Source organism: Solanum verrucosum, unplaced genomic scaffold (assembly GCF_900185275.1).
Source record: "Solanum verrucosum unplaced genomic scaffold, falcon-dt-bn FXZP01000144.1, whole genome shotgun sequence".
Taxonomy (NCBI): Eukaryota; Viridiplantae; Streptophyta; class Magnoliopsida; order Solanales; family Solanaceae; genus Solanum; species Solanum verrucosum.
Window position 1 is genome coordinate 675,845 of NW_026020773.1, and position 19,820 is coordinate 695,664.

Below are 19,820 nucleotides of genomic sequence, written 5' to 3' on the forward strand. Positions count from 1 at the left end.
TGTGTTAAGTTATATGTAAACAAAATTATTTGGATTTTTTGACAAATTGTATGACAAGTGGTTTTAGTTGGTATTAAATTCTAAATTTTTATGGTTGGACATACATATATTAAGCATATTTATGTAATTCAAACACTAATTTTAGGGGTGATAAATGTATTGTAAATATTAGTAATACTTATAAAAAGTTAATTATGTAATTAATTCAAACACTATTTTTATGGTTTAATCACTGGTTTTTTAATATGTGTTTCAATTTATTCAAGATTCATTCATTAAGTACACAAATTCCATACAATTGTTTCTAAAATTTGTTCCAGATTTAAATGTATTGTATATATTTGGACTACTTATAAAAAGTTAATTATGTAGTTAATTCAAACACTTGTTTTATGGTTGGTCATACATATATTAAGCATATTTAATTCATGAGAAAATAAGACAGACACATACACTGATCATTGATTAATCATACATAATGCATACTGTAAGAATTTTTTATTTATACACTATTAAATAATACCAAATCTGTCGAATTGTTTATATTTAAAATTGTCTCATATTTAAGATATTGTATATATTAGTGACTAATTTAAGATGTGGTCATATACATAATAATTACTTTTAATTCAAACTAAAATAAGAAAACAATGAAAACACAATTCGCGTTTTTAATAGTAAATTCATAATCATATTGCTGGTATTTTCATACCTGTTTCATACATTCAGTATACACATTACTGCTTAAAAGATAGTGTATTCAAACTGTATGAATTATGTATAGTAATTTTGTCCTGAACTTATGAAACCCAAACATTATAAAAAAAAAATTCATACCAGACACTATGTGCACAGTGTTAACTATTTTATAACACTCAAACAAGAATAAAAAGGTGCAATCAATTGTTTTGATAACATATTGTAGTAGTACATATCATCAAATACTTAAACGGTAAAGAATTATCCAAAAGTTAAACATGAAAAAATTATCCAAAAGTTAAACAGAAAAAAATTATCCAATCAACTATTTCGACTTTTTAATTGGTGGTATTGGTGTAGGATAATCGATTGTATCCGGAACGTATTTTTTTGCTATCCGAGGTCCATCATATTTGCTAGAAACTGTCCCCGTAATTTCACTTTTGCTGATCGCACCATCTTCAGACAGTATGTTAAAAGGATAGAGCATGAGCATCATCAATTAAGGTTTCATCAAATCTGGGGCTCTTTCTTGGAGTTTCCATCGATTTCTTATACATGATTAATCGGTTTGATTTTTGAGTGTTGGTGGGTTTTGGCGGTTTGATTTTGGAGAAGATGAGAAACAATGGAGAGAGAATGATAGTGGGTGGTGGGTTGAGGTGTGTGTGAGTGAAGAAACGTGTGGGGGTGGGGTGTACGATTGGTGAGGGTAACGGTAAACAAGGAAAAAATATTGAGTAAATCCCTAAATTTGGGTAACTGACATTTTCTTTTTAAAAAAGGAAGTAAAATACAAATTAATTACCTATTATTAATTTTATTAATTAATATTAAAACCTATAAATATATTAATGATTTATTAAATAAATATAATTTAAATTTAAAATAAAAATAATTTTAATTGATATGTCATAACCAGTAAATATTCTGTTATAATCAAGAAATTTTTAAAAGTAGGTTTAAAACTCGTAATATTTACTCTTAAATGTGTATATGGGGTGATTTTTCCGTCCTAAAACTAGCAAAATAATACTAAAAATAAATGGGCTTTTGGCCCAAATAAAATGCCATACAAAAAACTGAAATTGGGGCTTTTAGGGGCCCATTGTTCCCGTATATCAACTTTTCACCTGTATTTTCGTCTTCGAACCTGTATCCCCGTTTTTTCAGGTATAACTAGTGTATACACAAATGTATACATCATGTATACACCCCTCTTTTGGGGCTTGAAATCTCTCAATTGCACTTGTACTTCGATTCCGACTCGAAAGAAAGAGATTGATCCTCTTTGGCTCAAGACACAATGCATGAGAAAGAAGGCGGAGTCCCGTGGACTCACTCAAAAGTTCATGCAATAAAACAAAAGAAAACACAATTAACAAATGACTAAAGGAAGATTGATTTAAATGCAAATATCAACCAAAATTGAACAAAAGATACTTAGGCACAAATAGATGATTGCTTATACACTTACATTATTAAGACTTGAGGAAACTATGTTTTGAAAAAATAAATAAAAAATGAAGCACATCCATGGAACAGAACAATGCAAGACACTAATTAAAGATCAATTTATATGCTCTTTATGGAACAAAGAATGTTATCGCTTTACCAAACAAACTAACAGTGAATTAAAGGGAATATGACTCCTAGACTATAATTTAACAGCAAGGGGTTAAAGGGATACAATTCCTAACAAATTTACTTTAAAGAACCAAACGTTTGTGTCCTTTGCAATTAATGAAGAATTGCATCCAAGGACAACAAGACATTACAGTAAGCTTTAGCATAATTCTTTGCACCCTCCTTTGCAATTAATGAAGAATTGCATCCAAGGACAACAAGACATTACAGTAAGCTTTAGCATAATTCTTTGCACCCTAAGAATTGAAGAAACTATCCTAAAACACATATTAAAAATGAAACAAGGGAAAACATACTAATTTAGACAATGAATCAACACAAAGCTTTGCAAAATCCATCTCAAAACAAACACCTTGTGACATAATAAACACATTTTATACCTACACTAAGTCACAATAATCACAAAAGGAGCAAATGTGGTTTTCCAACAACGATTAACAGAAAGCAATTAGGCCAAGACATGCCTCCTATACTGGAAAACGATATCACCGAATTCAAATCGGAATGCATGGGATTAATAGAAATCTTAATCTAAAAAAAATGTAATAAGCAAACGCTAATTGACATAACTCGAAGTCATCCAAGTAACCACTCTTTTTTTCTAATCAATAGCAGATTGCAAATAATGAAGAGTAAATGAAGATTAAGCTTTGCATAATTGGGAGAGATAGCAACAGAACTATATAATACTAAAGAAGCTAAAATTTTTAGACACGAACCGAACCGATACACAATATTAGCAAAAAAGTAAGACCGAACTAGCATTATCTCCAAGGGTGAGAAAAAATAGGACCTTAACACTTACAAAATTTAGTAAAGACTAAAGAGAAAATAAAAAAGATGGACATGCTTATTCCAAGTGAAAATCATAGCAATAACAACAACCCACGTACAAAAGATATTCAACATACAACATTCATATTAATTAGCTTTCAAGATTCTACCTCATTTTGAAAAGCAAGAGAAAAAAAAACACATTAACAGTAGCGTGATTGAATGAAACCCGATGCTTAAGGACGGTGAAAAACAAAGAAAATGGATTCGACGACAAACAACAGCAACACAGACCTCCGAGAAAGTGAAAACACGATTTCGAAATATAAAAGGCGAGAACATATTATAAAGGAGGAGGTGTTACCTTCTTCCGGGCAGCGAGTTGGGACGAAAACGAGCCGACGGAGAAGCTTTCACCACACAACTCCAACAGACAGCAACAGATGGAAACCTCAAAGCTAAAACTCCCGAGCTCTTATCGTTAAGAGTCTATTTCTATGTATTTTGATCGATTGAAACAATGTATGACTAGTAATTTTTGCTATAGCTTTGTTCCTAATTCCAATAGTTTTCGACTTCTATTTTTCCTTCTATGAAAGTTGTTCCCAACTTTTCCCCAACCATGAAGAATGAGAGGGTTTATATAGAAGGCAAATAGGAGAGGGGGAAACGGGCAGATTTTGGACGGATTTGAATTCGAAATTTGAATTCTTTAAGAGATAAGGTTGGACAGCTCGAATCTGGTACAATCCTTGTACAATTTCAACGGAAAAATGAAGGGAACCATCCGATTTTGATCAAAGGACGAGTGAGGTGCGGAGATGGACACATCTGGAAGGTTTTTCGTACGGGAGGATAAGGGAGAGAGGAAAGAGCCACGCGGCTGGATCGATTCTGGTCGCCTGGTACGCTGGACTGGAGCGTTCTGCTGGTCACGCGAGGAAGAAGAACAGTACAGGGTCGGTTTTTGGTGTGTTTGGTATTTGGTATGGGTTTCTGTTGAATTTGGAATGGGCTGTTGTATGTATATTGGGGAATGGGAATGGGTAGGCTGAGAATGGGTCATTTGTTTGCTGAAAAATTGGGAGAGGAGGGCCCAATATTGGTTTCTTAAAGGTTTGAAAGGATGTGGAATAAAATGGCTAAAATCGTAAATAGATATAGCCAAATTGAATATAATTTGCGACTTCAGCCAAAATCTTAAATAGGATAAATTATCAAAAATTAATTAACGAGCTTCTTAATTTTAACAAACTTAAAATAATTGACTCAAATATAGACTAATGACTCAAAAATATAAACTAATGAATAATTAAACTAATTGACCAAATATTTAATTAAAACAAAATATATATTTTTTGAGACAATTTTTGAATATTTATAAAATATATTAACTATATATATATAAAAAATATGTAAAATATAAGTATTGTCTAAAAAATTGTAATAAGTGACATAACTTATTTAAAATAACTTGCAAACTATTTTTTAAAAAATTATAAAACTAATTGTTTTAAATCATTTGAAATCTAAGAAGCTCGAAAATTAATTGTTATCGGGGAGGGTCAAAATTTGGGTGTCAACAACTGTCCCTCGTTTTACTCGAATTGATGCAAGAAATTCGAGGAAAATGAAATTGACAAATCCAATTTTGACCGTGTTGAAAATATATTTTCATTTTTCAAAAGTTCCACATCAGACATCAATATCTAGCAGGTCCCATAAAATATATTTGAATATCACTTTTTTTTTTGCAAATTTTACATTCGAATAATAAGTTATTTATTTTCCCTACTTGAACTATCGTTGTCTCAATTTGAAACACAAATTATTCACAAACAACTGAGACATATGGGTTTCGAGGAGTGAACGTAATTTTATAGTAAGTGGCCTATCTGTCAATGAAATGTGTAAAAATTAGATGATTTTTCAATCTGCCTAGTAAAGTCGTATTGCAAAGGGTATTTTATTTTTATGAGACCTCCAAGAGTTTCAAATTTCTCATGCTCGAGTAGTTTGATAAAATTAAATTTCAATGACTTTCAAACTGATTTTACAAATATATAAAAGGAATTTCATAATAGTGTTTTATTAGAGATAGATTAAGATATCTCAATCTTCGAGGATGGTTTGTGAATATTAAAAACTCTAATTCTTTCACTTTAAATGCGGCCACTCTGAAGATGGCTTGCAGATCAATTATTATGACTTATAATATTTTTTATATAATTTTTTAATATATAAATTTTATTTTTAAAATTAAAAGACTTCATGCCTGAATTTACAACAAAAATAAAAGGATTTGGCTCTTGAGAATTCAAACTATACATTATAAATTGAGATAGGGGGAGTAGGCTACATAAGATTGTTTCCGCAAAGAATAATTAAACACATTTCTCTAGTCCCAACAAGAAAATAAAATAAATTAAAGATCAACAGGAAACACATTTTCTTCAAATTTGCAAATTTGGCTGCTATCAGAGAAAATATAGTCATTCTCAAGTCCAATTTTGAGTTGTTTCAGTCAAGGACTTGGTCAAAGCGGCCAAAATAGTTTTGTTATGAGACACCGGTCATGACCACTTTTAACGTATGGTACTAACACGTTTGGTTCTCAATTCATATCTCTAAAGTAGTGGATTATATCCAATAATTTTCAGTTTTAGATCAATAAAACTCTAGGCTATATTATTTCTAATTCATGTAGTAGACGTCAAGAATTGATTTTTCACATAATCATTCAACTATTCAAAAAGTCACTTTTCTTTGTTTTGTAATAAAAAAATCACTTAATTATTGTCATTTCACGTATAAAGTCACTTAATCAATTCAAGTTATATTTCCTTTAGATAATGATGGTGTGGAATTATTTTCAAGCTCTTTTAAAAAATGAATAGCCAACAATTCTCCGCCATCCAATGACTTAGTCAAAGTGGCCAAAATAGTCATGTTATTACATCGTTTCTCGCATGAATTTCAGAACCCTAGCTATGTATTTCTTTAGTTCTTGAATTACACATGCTAAGTCAGATATTTCAGTTATTCAACTTTACATGCCTTAGTTGTTAATGCATCATTATCAGATTAATTGTTGCATTCTCAGTTTGCATGTTTAGTTTTGAGCTATCCAATATTTACAGAAATTCAGTCATAACCAGTTAACCACTTAATTCAATGGGAGTAGCATAATACCGAGTTGGACTAGGGTTCAAGGTACCCATATAGTCCCAGAACTACGAGCCACGTAGGTGTAAGTCCCGTCTGTGGGCAACATCGGTTTAGTGATCACGCCAGCATGCCTCTACACCTTTGCCCGGGTGTATTGGGTCCTCTCGATGGGGCATATACATCAGACTCCACATTTAGCTCATGTGGTTTTATGTCGGTTATTAGTAGCTCCCACAGTTCAGTCAGATTCTATTGCATTGATCATTTATTAGTATATTCAGTATTCAGTCTTAGCATGTTATAAATTGGTCATTGCATTTACTTAGCTCAGTATTCAGTAGCTATATCATGTTCAGATTATATCATTGCTTATACGCTTTGTTCAGTTATATGTTATTTCAGCTTTACTCTATCCTGCATGCTCAGTACCTTTCAAGTACTGATGAATACGTGCGCTACATCTTCTCGTTATGTAGGTTCAGGTTCTCAGCATCCAGATCACGCTTAGATTGGTTCCCGATTTCCAGTTCAATGAAATCAGTGGTGAGTCCTCATTCTCCGAGGACAATAGTCATGAGTTTCTTTTCAGTATTTTTAGTCTTTAGTTTCAGGTTTTCTAGACCTAGTTAGATTCAGCTTAAAATTGAGTTAATATCTTCTTTGTATTAAACTCATCAGTTGTCATTTATCTCAGTTATAGTATATGGGTATTCCCCATCTTTTCATTTTATTTATGATTTAGCTTCCGCATCAGTTTATTATCTTTAGTATGCTCATGATCATGCCAACAGGGTTAGCTTGGGATCACTCGTGGTCCTAGGTCCCGTGTCCGCGTCTCGGGGGTAGTCTCGGGGCGTGACAAACTTGGTATCATAGTTTATTGTTTCAGGTTCATGGGATTTTATACTGTACGTAACTTATAATTAAAGACCAACATGAAATACATTTTCTCCAAATATTGCAAATTCGGCTGCGCTCTCTATCGTTTACACTGTCTGTTCATATCATATCAGAGAAAAAGTTGTTATTCTCAAGTAAAATTTTGAGTTTTTTTGTTTGTCTTTTTTATTTTATTCATGTGTTACACATTTATCTAATTCAGCCAAGGGCCCAAGTGGCCAAAATAGTTTTGTTATCACATTGATCATGGCCAAAATGTGTTGTCATTTTCAAGTCAAGTCTTTGGTTCGCATGAACCCCCTCGACAACCTCTAGGTCCGCCCCTGCTCTTAGTGTATGACACTAACATGTTTGGGACTCAATTCTCATCTCTAAAGTAATGGACCATATCTAATAGTAATTCATATAGCAGATGTCAAGAGTTGATTTACTTTCTTGTTGTCATTTCACGTATCAAGTCACTTAATTCAAGTTATATTTCCGGTGGATAATGATGGTCTGGAACTTTTTTCGAGCCAAACTGTTAAATAAATGATAAGCTATCAATTTTAACCAGCATATTGCTCAATCATCTGAATAATACTTTAGCAAGCATTCCAAATTCAATACATATCTTAACTCTAGGCTCCTATTATTGATGAGAATTTACGTTACGATGATACCGTAACGTCTTCTCTCCAAATGTAGCAAATTTGATTGCTCTATATCTGTTCATATTTTATCAGAGAAATATTGTTGTCATTCATAAGTCAAATTTAGGTTGTTGTGCTTTTGTCATTTTCTTGTTTTTATCCATGTGTTACACATCTACTCCCCTTTTTTTCCCAAGTAAACAAAACTATCATATAGAAAATAAATTCCATCAGTAAGAATACAAAGCTTAAAAAGAAGTAGAGTTTCATCTTTCTAATCTTTTTCATAAGATAGAACAACATCTTGTGTTACTTTCTGATTTTCAGTCATCACAAAATTTCGAGGTTAATCTCATGAATCGTCAGTACTAAACTTACTCTTTGTAACACTAGAGTTACAATACTAATTTTGTAAAAATATTAAATTGACTAGACTATGTGTTAATTAGTCCCCTCAGAAAATACAAATCACTGGAAACAGTGGCCAAGCTAGAGATCAACATACGTGTATGTTGGCTGAATTGCAGTATTCAAATTTGAATTTTTAATTAGGAAAAACGGTTTTCATCAGCCAAAAAATGGTAAATTTGAGTCATTTGGCTTACGACAGGGTTACGTAAGAAATTGACTAACTCTCATTTGCTTTATGTCCTCGCAGATGTGAAGACCAAGTGGGAGTCCAGTTCCTGAGGAAGGAAGTTGATCGTGCAGAAGAGGATGGCCTCGCTCAACTAATAAGAACTCTCTTTTTGACTAACTCTTTCACTCTATATTCTTCTTGTATGTTGTGTGTCCCAAACCAAATGAAGACGACCACTATTTATACTAGAAGAAATCTTCCTAGAAATGAATAGGAAGATAATGCTGTAGTAAATAGCGAAGATAATGGTCTTAGGAGTTACATAGGTTACATAGAAGAATAAAGAGTGAGAATAAAGGGACACAAAGCCACCAACGGCTTGTATGTTGTGTGTCCCAAACCAAATGAAGACCACCACTATTTTACACTAAGAGACAGTGCGAAGACGCCCCAGTGAGGAGGTGTGAGGGGCTGGTTGTAGAGGGTACGCGGAGGGGTAGAGGTAGGCCTAAGAAGTATTGGGGAGAGGTGATTAGACAGGACTTGGCTCAGCTTCACATTACCGAAGACATGACTCTAGATAGGAAGGAGTGGAGGTCGCGTATTAAGGTTGAAGGTTAGTAGGGCTAGCGTGTTGTCCTTTCTTGCGAGGGTATGGGTTGTTAGCGTGTGTAGTAGTCTTAGCCTTGCACTTGCAGTTCTTGTCTGTGATACCTATAGCCTTATGTTGTTTACTGCGTTTCACTTCTCTCATTGTTCGATTGAGGTTATTGTCTCCTCTGTTGAGTATTTACTATCTTTCTTATTGGATGGTATGTTTTATACACTGTTTTCCTAGAATTTAACTTGGATTTGATGTACTTGAGCTAAGGGTCTTCCGGAAACAGCCTCTCTACCTCCATGAGGTAGTGGCAAGGTCTGCGTACACTCTACCCTCCCCAGACCCCATCTAGTGGGATTTCACTGGGTATGTTGTTGTTGTTGTTGTTGTTCCTCATTTCCCCTGGAAACAAGATACATTGAGCTTATAGGACATCCATTGTCTCGAAATTGAACTGTATGTGCAGAAGTGAATCCAAGATTTAAAAAAGGTCCAAATATGCCCCTCACTCTAAAGGTGGAAGCTGCGTCGGGGTATATTTTGGACCCCTGGATCTCAGATTCAAATGGTGATGAAGTTTTGCACCTTATATTGCATATGTATTTTCATTGAAAATGGAATGACGATTGAATGTGGAATATTCTTTCTTGAAATCAAACAATTATTGAAGTGCATTAAAATATGTATATACTAAATTTCTATACACATTCACCGTTACCAAAGAAAAATATTGTATACACATGGTCCTGCCTACTTATCGGATTCTTGCACATTAACTCAGTCTTATTTTTGCAGGTCCTTGATGAAGTTGGAATTGATGTTGCCTCACAGGTTAGTTTTTCATTATTGGTTCAGATTGGAACTAGCAGTATTCTCACTTACAAGAAGGAAAGGAGTTGGGTTCCGACAATTACCGTGTTAAATTGAAGATCCCGTGTTTTAATTTGGACAGTTGTCAGCGGCTCCCAAGGGCAAAATTGCTGGAAAAAGGACTGAGGAATCAAGCAGGTTCGTCTTCATTTTCCTCTGATATGGTTTTTTTCTTACTTTATTTCCCTTTTCCTTCACTCACATGCTTGTTCGAGAGATAAACCTATGGAGCCAATAATAAATAAATAAATAAATAAGTAAGTGCACCCAAGGTTGTGGCCTACTGGTCAATGATGTGGGTTGAATACCTTGAAGTCTCAAGTTCAAATCCCAACAAAGACAAAAACACTAGGTGATCTCTTCCCATCTGTTCTAGCTTCGGTGGACAGAGTGACATGATACATGTTAGTGGTGGGAGGTGACAGGGATCTCGTGGAATTAGTCGAGGTGCATGCAATCTGACACGGATACCACAGTTACAATTTTTTTTTTTTAGGCTAATAGGGCTTTGGTTTAGCAATAATGGTAGTGTGACGAAGAAGAATGTGTGGTAGGCACACAACATGGGTTCAAATTCTGTTGGTGAATTAAGTTTGGTATTTTAATGGAGAAGGATAGTGGGAAGAGGCTCAAATATCCACCAAGTTTTGAAGCTAGAAACAACAAATTTCTCAGTTATTTGAAACAAACGAATCTTCCTGTAAATAATTGTTTCATATTAGTATGAAGTGCTTTTTCCATGCTCTTTGATCTCATTAACTCGCTCATATACATTTTGTTGTTGTGCTTTCATGCTGGCAATTCGGGGATCGATGAACTGGAGAAGAGATTGGCTGCACTTAGAAATCCTTGATCTCAGTATCTTGGACTAGTCCTTGTGGAGTTTCACCACACACAAAACATGATTCCTGTAAGTTTTATGTACATAATTTTGTTCCAAGAATGATGTAATGCATCAATCCGTGATCTTCTTTGAGTGATAAATGGTTGTCCAAAAGCTACAAACAATGTATTTGTTGTTTGATAAAGTCAATCTTGGCGTGAGTTTCTTTCATCTCTTGTCATTAAATTTTGTTCTCACATGTGCTAGTGTGTGTGCATTTTGTTTAATAATGGTGGTTTGCAGAGCAACCTATGCAAACCTCGATTATTTCACTGTACCTTCTACCCCCCACCAATATAGGGTATATTGTTTAGGGGGTTACAAGCAATTCCCCTCAGGATCTGACAATGCCTAAGAATAGTCATGCTCTTTCACGAACATATGTGCATTTGTTCAATTTAAGACCTCCAAATATCATATATCACATATATATATATATATATATATATATAAAGAAAACCCGAGGCCCGCCTACGTGGCACCACCACAAACAAGGATTCTCTTTTAATTTATTTATTTCCAAAATTAGCCTTCCTCTTTCATGAAAAGTTGTGACTTTTATTGAAAAGTTGTGACTTCTACTAAAAAGTTGTGACTTTTATGAAAAATTGTGAGTTTTGTCAAAAGTTGCGACTTTTATGAAAGGGTGTGACACTTCCGAAGCCTTTCACGAAAAGTTGTGGCTTTTATTATAAATTGTGACTTTTATGAAAAGTTGTGACTTTTATTGAAAATGTGACTTATATTGAAAAGTTATGACTTTTATGAAAAGTAGTGACTTTTATGAAGAGTTGCGACTTTTATGAAAGGTTGTAACATTTATGAGAGGTTGTGACATTTCCGAAGAGTTGTGACTTTTTCAAAGAGTTGTGACCTTTCCGGTAAGGCACAATAAGCATTTGTTCACACTACCATTTGTTGTCTATAAATAGAGGGGTTTCCTCTCATTTTAAAACAATGAAAATTCTGAACTACTTTTTCTTCTTCTGCACAATTAAATATTTGATTCTGAACTACTTCTTCTTCTTCTGCACACTTAAATATTTGATTCTGAACTACTACTTCTTCTTCTTCTGCACAATTAAATATTTGTGTATTTTGATCCTGTTTAGTGGCTCACTAACACTATTGTTTTGGTATCATTACATTGGTGTATAAAATCGTTTCATCCTGAGAGGATCTATTTCTTTAAACCTCGGGTACTAAAGGGGAATGATTTTCTTAAGGAGACACTGTGCATTTAGTGGGCTCGATTTTTCCGTTCTGTTTCATTTTATTGTTACAGATCCTGGTTTGTTTTTTACCATCATTAATTTATGCTTATGATAATAATTGTTGTTTTTGAGTACATGTTTTAAATTTTGTTGTTTATGTTTTTGTAAAGTTATTGTTATACAATTATATGATACATAATGATGACTATTATACTATTATCTCACATCAAAGTACTTTTTTGAACTTTTTTCCCATTATCCCTTACTTGGATCCTTAATATTTTGTTTGTGCACAACTTAAATTCTAAAACACTATCATAACTATAATACATATGAAATTTGGATTTTGGAAGATTGCATTTTAATTTTAAAACACATAATGACTACATATTACTTATTGGTATATCAAATGATTATGGAACCTTTGCTCTTGATAAACACATTAGTTTTATATATATTAAAAAAATATTTAATATTTTGAAAGTAATTGATAGTGCTATACTAACGAAATTTGCAAAGAAGAAAATTGAGAAAAATATTTTTTTAACTCTCTAATTAAAGACACTATGTAACCATGCATATAGATGATAAAAATAAACTAACCATTGTAAAATTTCAAAAGCAAATTAATGAATGTGTAAAATGAAATTATGTAAACTAAGAGAAAATAGTGTTATGATTTGTAATTTTGTCTTTTCTTTTAATAAAAAAACAAATGGTAAACTACAATTGAATAACCTCTATACTCTTAAAAATAGATTTATATAAAAATACTATAGCATCAAAATACAAGAAGAGTTCTATTCTAATAAATTTTAAAGAAGAATGTTCTAACTGCACAAAGCGCGGACCCATTTACTAGTTAGTATATATATATAAAAGAGAACCTTATGCCCACCTACGTGGCGCCACCACAAATCAGAATTCCCTTTTAATTTATTTATTTCCAAAACTAGCCTTCCCTTTTCATGAAAAGTTGTGACGTTTATGAAATGTTGTGACTTTAATGAAGAGTTGCGACTTTTATGAACAGTTGTGACTTTTATGAAGAGTTGCGACTTCAATGAAGAGTTGCGACTTTTATGAAAAGCTGTAACTTTTATGAAAAGTTGCAACTTTAATGAAGAGTTGCGAACTACTACTACTTCTTCTTCTCCTTCTCCTTCTCCTTCTTCTTCACAATTAAATATTTGTGTGTTGAGTAGCTCACTGACACCATTGCTTATGTTACAGATCCTGATATGTATTTTTACAGTCATTAATTTATGCTTATGTTATTAAGGATAAATGATAAGATGTAATAAATTTCATTTTCCTTACATTATTAATGTTTGTTACTACGTAATCTTGTATGTAAAATAATATTGTGTTTTAGTTTTAATGATTGATAGATTTTAAGTATTATTTTATAAATTCCGTGATATTCCGCGCGAAGCGCGGGTAATTTTACTAGTTACAAACTAATTCAACAGAAATTTTAAACACATCTCTGTTATGATCATTAAATTCATTAACAGGAAAAGTTACCTTATCCACTACAACCATACCAGTTACGTCAAGGCTCCCCTTATCAAAAAATAAAACATGGCCTCTCTCACCTCAATAACTAGCTTTGGGATTTTAACTAGTTAAGCCCAAGATCGTTACGTATTCTTCCTTGTTAGTTCTCTTTCTTCTACACACGTTAAATATCTTCCTCCATTAATTCTTCAGCTCTCTTAGATTCTTTAAGGTGAGTTATATTGATCCGAGAAATGCAAACACATCATTCAATACACACAACATTTATTGTATATCATCAAAATTCATAATATTACCTTTTCCCGAGTTATGAAAAGTTTATAAAACTAAAAATCAAATCCAACATCATAAGCTGCAACATAGGAAGAACCAAATCCATTACGCCAACGTCTTCTTATTCTTGGCATCTGAAAATATAAGAAAGTGAGCCACACAACTATAAATTTTTAGCCTCTGTTCTCACAGTTTCCAACTGATTACTAGCAATTCGTATCAAGTGTTAATAAGTATTTTGTTTATATCAAAAAAGCATAAAACCTAATATATTAGTTGTTAGAATAAACTAAAAAAGATTAGTGTAAAGCTTGGCTTAAATACCTGAAGTTCTGAAATCAAATTCTTCTTTACTGGTAACTTGTCTAGAAGCGATTATTTCTTCCTCTGTAATTCCCTTGACCTCGCTGCTTCTTTCTCCTTCGTATGATAATTTTGTGTTCCAGTTCTTCAATGATTCTTGCAAGCCATCTTAGATTTCCAGTTGAGATCAAGAAATATTGGATAACTCAATACATAGTCTACTGCAATAGCCCATCAGAGCTGCTTTCCAAAAATCATTGTAAAATTTAGAATTTCTTTCTTTATCTTCTAGCGCAGACACTGTATAGTTTGTCTCCGACACAGGATCATTGCCACAATCTTTTGAAACGGGAAATCCACGTAATCCATCATTAGCATCAAATGAACTGTTCTCAAAGGTATGAAATTGGGGTCCTTGAGGAATGCAGCCTTGGAGATAATTGTGAGAGAGATTTAAGAATTCAAGAGATGTAAGAGAAGCAAGTTGTTGTGGTATCTCTCCCGAAAGGCGGTTAAATGAAAGGTCCAATGATTCCAGTACAGATAAACTTCCAAGTGATGGTGATATATAGCCTTGCAATCCATTATGAGATAAATTAAGTACCCGAATCGCAATAAGATCGCCTAGAACACTAGGAATATGTCCTTCAAATTTGTTGTCTGAAAGATCGATAACTGTGTACAAAGACAAAATTTTCACAGCTTCAAGCTTCAATCCCTTCGTTACAACAACTACAAAGTCTTGGCAGTTATATCTACCTCCTAGATAACTTGGTGTCTTCATTGTTTGATCAACAGTCCTCATGCCTTTCAATTGTTGAAACAGACTTGTTGGTAAGTCTTTCGAAAAGGCATTGCTAGAGAGATCTATGATTCGAAGATCAGGAAACATGATTTCAGCCCCTGAAGATCTTATAGGTCCATACAATTTATTCGATGTCAATCTTAGAACTCTCAGCTCTGGCAAAGTTCCCAACCACATGGGGAATGTGTCATTGAGATGATTATCTCCTAGATCAAGAACTTGCAGCTTTTTGCAATTGGCCAAAGACCGAGGGATTTCCCCCTCTAGTTCATTGTCATGCAAGTTGAGATTTATAAGTGAACTTCCAATGCTAAAATTTGTTGGAAGAGTCCCAGAAATTTTGTTATTCTGCATATCCAACGCCTGGAGGCTACTAATATTGCCAAAACATTGTGGAATTGCTCCCTCCAGATTGTTTCTGCCCAAATCTAGAATTTGTAGTGACATTAAATTGGAAATAGATAGAGGCATCTCTCCACTAGAACCTGGAGGCCACTTATATTACCCAAACATCGCGGAACTTTTCCCTTCAAGTTTATTCTCGGCATATAAAACATTTCAAGTGATGTCAAATTGCAAATGGATGAAGGAATTTCCCCAATGAGATTGTTATCTTTGAGAATCATAGTTTTCAGATTTCTCAAATTGCCAAATGAAGCAGGAATAGATCCATTAAGAGAGCTATTACCCAAATATAGATAAGTAAGAGAACTCAAGTAACCTATTTCTTCAGTAATAGAGCCAGAAAGCTGATTATTATAAAGATACAAACTAGACAAGTTGTTCAGATTCCCCAATGAAGCAGGAATAGAGCCAGAAAGGTGATTATTATAAAGATACAACCTAGACAAGTTGTTCAGATTCCCCAATGAAGCAGGAATAGAGCCAGAATGCTGATTATTATAAAGAAGCAAAGCAGACAAGTTGCTCAAATTTCCCAATGGAGCAGGAATAGAGTCATTAAGAGAGTTATTACCCAAATATAGATTAGTAAGAGACCTTAGGTGACCTATTTCTTCAGGAATAGAGCCAGAAAGCTGATTATTATAAAGATACAAACCAAACAATTTGCTCAAATTCCCCAATGAAGAAGGAATAGAGCCATTAAGAGAGTTATTACTCAAATGTAGGATACTAAGAGACCTTAGGTAACCTATTTCTTGAGGAATAGAGCCAGAAAGTTGATTTTCAAAAAGATACAAAAAAGTCAAGTTGTTCAAATTCCCCAATGAAGCAGGAATAGAACCATTTAGAGAGTTATTACTTAAATCTAGTTCACTAAGAGACCGTAGGTAACCTATTTTCCCAGGAATAGATCCCGAAAGTTGATTTTCATAAAGAAACAAAAAGGACTAGTTGTTCAAATTCCCCAATGAAGCTGGAATGGAACCAGTAAGAAAGTTCCTACCCAAAGATAGTTTAGTAAGAGACCTTAGGTAACCTATTTCTACAGGAATAGAGCCATTTAAATGGTTGCCAAATATACAGAGGATCTGAAGCTTGGCCAGTGAACCAATTTGTGGTGGGATTGTTCCTGAAATCTGATTGGTGTTCAAGTCAAGATAGACAAGATTAATGAGATTACCAATCTCAGGTGCAATGGTGCCACAGAAATTGTTCTTGCTAAGATTAAGATGCTCAAGAAAAGGGAGATATGAAAACGGAAAAGCATAGAGTGTACCAATGACACTGGAATTTGTAATATTCAACGTGTTTACCCTACCATTAAAGCATACAACTCCATACCAGTCCTCGCATGCATTAGAACTTGGCGTCCATGAAGCCAATAAGGAATTATTCTGGTTCTTGAAAGTTGCTTTCCATTTCAAGAGGGCAATTGCTTCCTCAGTGGAAGCAAATGCAACTATAAAGAGCTAGAAAAGAGTGAAAAACTGAAGTGAAGAGAATATTTTGCTAGAAACCATCATCATAGTTTGAGTTTATTGTTTCAGATTCATAGGATTTGATATTGTATGTAACTTATACTAATTAAAGATCAGCAGGACACACGTTTTCTCCAAATTTGCTAATTTGGCTGCTATCAGGGAAAAAAATGTTGTCATTCTCAAGTCAAAATTTTGGATTGTTTTGTGTTAGAGGTCTAATTCAGCCAAGGACTTAATCAAAGTGGCCAAAATAGTTTTGTTATCACAAATTGATTTGTAACCACCCTTAGTGTATGATACAGACATGTCTGGTTCTCAATTCTCATCTCTATGTAATGGACCATATCCAACAATTCTCAGTCTTAGATGTTACGATGATTCATAATGTCTTCTCTCACATGTTTTGTTTTTGTCTTTGAGAAAATGTTGTCATTTTTCAATCTTTCTTTGCCGTGTTGAGAAGGGTGTTTTATTTTTATGGGACCTGCTAGATAATGATGTCTGATGATGTGGAACTTTTGAAAAATGAATAGCCAAATAAATGAAGAACAAAGAAAATTAAGAGATAATGGTCAAAATTTAATTTGAATGTCACTTTTTTTGCGCGTTGTGCTTTCGAATAATTAGTAATTTATTTTCCCTACTTGAACTATCGTCGTCTCAATTTGAAACACAAATTATTCACAAACAACTGAAACTTATGGGTTTCGAGGAGTGAACATAATTTTATAGTAAGTGGCCTGTCAATGAAATGAGTAAAAATTGGGTGATTTTTCAATCTGTCAAATAAAGTCGTGTTGCAAAGGGTATTTTATTTTTGTGAGACCTCCAAGAGTTCCAAATTTTTTATGCTCGAATATTTTGATAAAATTAAATTTCAATGACTCTCAAATTGATTTTCCAAATAAAAGACTTTCTTCACTGAGATTATTTTTTGATATGATGAAGTATCTTGTGGAATTTGTCGGAATAGGTAATGACCCTTGAAGAAAATTGGATATTAATAGTTTTTTATTAGAGATAGATTAAGATATCTCAACTTCCGAAGATGGTTTTGGGATATTAAAAACTCCAATTCTTTCACTTCACACGTGATCACTCCGAAGATGGTTTGTGGATAAATTATTGTGACTTCTAGTACTTTTTCTGTAGTTTCAAAATATATAAATTTTATTTTAAATTTTTAAAGACTTCATGCCTGAATTTTTGGTGAAAATTAAACTATTTGGCTCTTGAAAATCTAGACTATGCATTATAAATTGAGATAGAGGGAGTAATCTTCATATGATTGTTTTCGCAAATAGTAATTAAACACATCTCTGGTCCCAAAAAGAATAGGAAATGTGTTTTCTTCAAATTTGCAAATTTGGTTGCTATCAAAGAAAATGTGGTCATTCTCAAGTCAAATTTTGAGTTTGTTTTGAGTTACACATTTAATTCAGCAAAGGACTTGGTCAAAGTGACCGAAATAGTTCTGTTATCACACATTGGTCATGACCACTTTTAATGTATGATACATACATGTCTGGTTTTCAATTCTTATCTCTAAAGTAGTGGACTATATCCAATAATTTTCGGGACTAGGCATGCTTCATCTTAGACATTTGATATTAATCTTAGGCATGAATCTCTCAACCTGGTAAGGAATATTTTTCCATTGATGCAAGAATTGTTCTTTAGGAAATTGAACAGAGAGCAACATCTTGATTTGATGGATAACCTGATTACATTTACTGCTAACACAAACATGAATTTGTAGTTGTAGTTGAGGCACATTAGCTATATCTTCTTGATTTTGTGCTTCCTGTTCTTGAATCTCTCCTTCATTATGTTGAGTCATAGAAGCAGTTTGATGTTGCAGAGGCACAATAGCCATTTGCTGCTGCATCATCAACGCTTTGTGCTGTAACTGTTGTTGTGATTGAGTCATATTGGCAACCTGTTGTTGCCTGAGTACACCATAGTCATGGTAATGAGCCATTTTGTGCAACATTTGTTTCAGAGTTTGTTGAGTTATTAAATGCATCCTGTGAATTATCAGCTACCTCAAGGAGAGATGGAGGATTGTCCCAGCATGCATTTGGTGGATAATTTGGAATGAAAGGAATCAAAGATGTTTTGAAGGAAAGTACAACAATATTCAGAAGATAAAGATAAACTGCCTAGGTCTTTATTATTTTTGGTGTAAGCAAGTAGTAATAGGAAATTCTGAAGATGTTTCTAAAGTTATTGACTGGCTGTAACTAGAAGATCTTAGGGCTGTTGTAAGTATACCTGTGGATATATAGAAGTAAATGTTACCTTTCTCAAAAAAAAATAGATTATACAAAACTTCCCTGTTTTTTAGGGTCATTTTACAAGATTCTGTCTTGCCAGTGCTGTTTCATATAGATTATCCAACTTTGATCTATCTAGTATACCCCCTGTATCTGGAAATAGAACACACAAAGTTTCAAAGTGCTACGAGCACAACAAGGAATATTATTGATGAATGCAAATGACAAAAACAGTTTACTTTGAGTAAGCCTGTTTGTATAATTAAAGGCTAAGTGAAGGGCCGGACCACAAGGGTGTATTGCAATTTGTATGCAACCTCACTCTACATCTCTGCAAGAAACTGTTTCCACGACAACCTTATCACAAAAAGTAAAACTTGGCCTCTCCCACCATAATAACTAGCTTTGGGGTGTGAGTTAACCAGTTACGCCCTAGGTTGTTACGTATTCTTCTTTGTTTGTTCTCTCTCTTCTATCGTGCGCTAAATATCTCCCTCCATTCATTCAGCTCTCTAAGATTCTTTGAGGTGAGTATTATTGATCCGAGAAATGCATACATCATTCAACACACACAACATTTATTGTATATCATCAAAATTCAAAATATTACATTTTCCCAACTGAAGAAAAGCTTATAAAACTAAAAATCAAATCCAACATCATAAGCTGCAACACAGGAAGAACCAAATCCATTAAGCCAATGTCTTCTTATTCTTGGCATCTGAAAAATCTTAAAAAATAAGAAAGTGAGTCACACAACTATAAATTATTTGCCTCTGTTATCACAG

At 33.5% G+C, this 19,820-nt stretch overlaps 1 protein-coding gene across 8 annotated transcripts in view; it reads left to right on the plus strand.

Annotated features, from left to right (window-relative positions):
* Positions 1-19,820, plus strand: part of LOC125813040 (vacuolar protein sorting-associated protein 2 homolog 3-like) — a 142,273-nt gene that overhangs the window by 9,635 nt on the left and 112,818 nt on the right. For 3 of the 8 annotated variants that reach the window (XM_049492539.1, XM_049492541.1, XM_049492538.1), the window contains exon 10: positions 9,954-10,009. The exons of 4 other annotated variants lie outside the window; for them this stretch is intronic. In XM_049492539.1, the coding sequence (XP_049348496.1) occupies positions 9,954-10,009 (56 nt within the window). Of the gene's footprint in view, positions 1-9,953; positions 10,010-10,672; positions 10,926-19,820 lie in introns of those variants that run through there. One more of the 8 variants, XM_049492537.1, reaches the window with a different exon arrangement.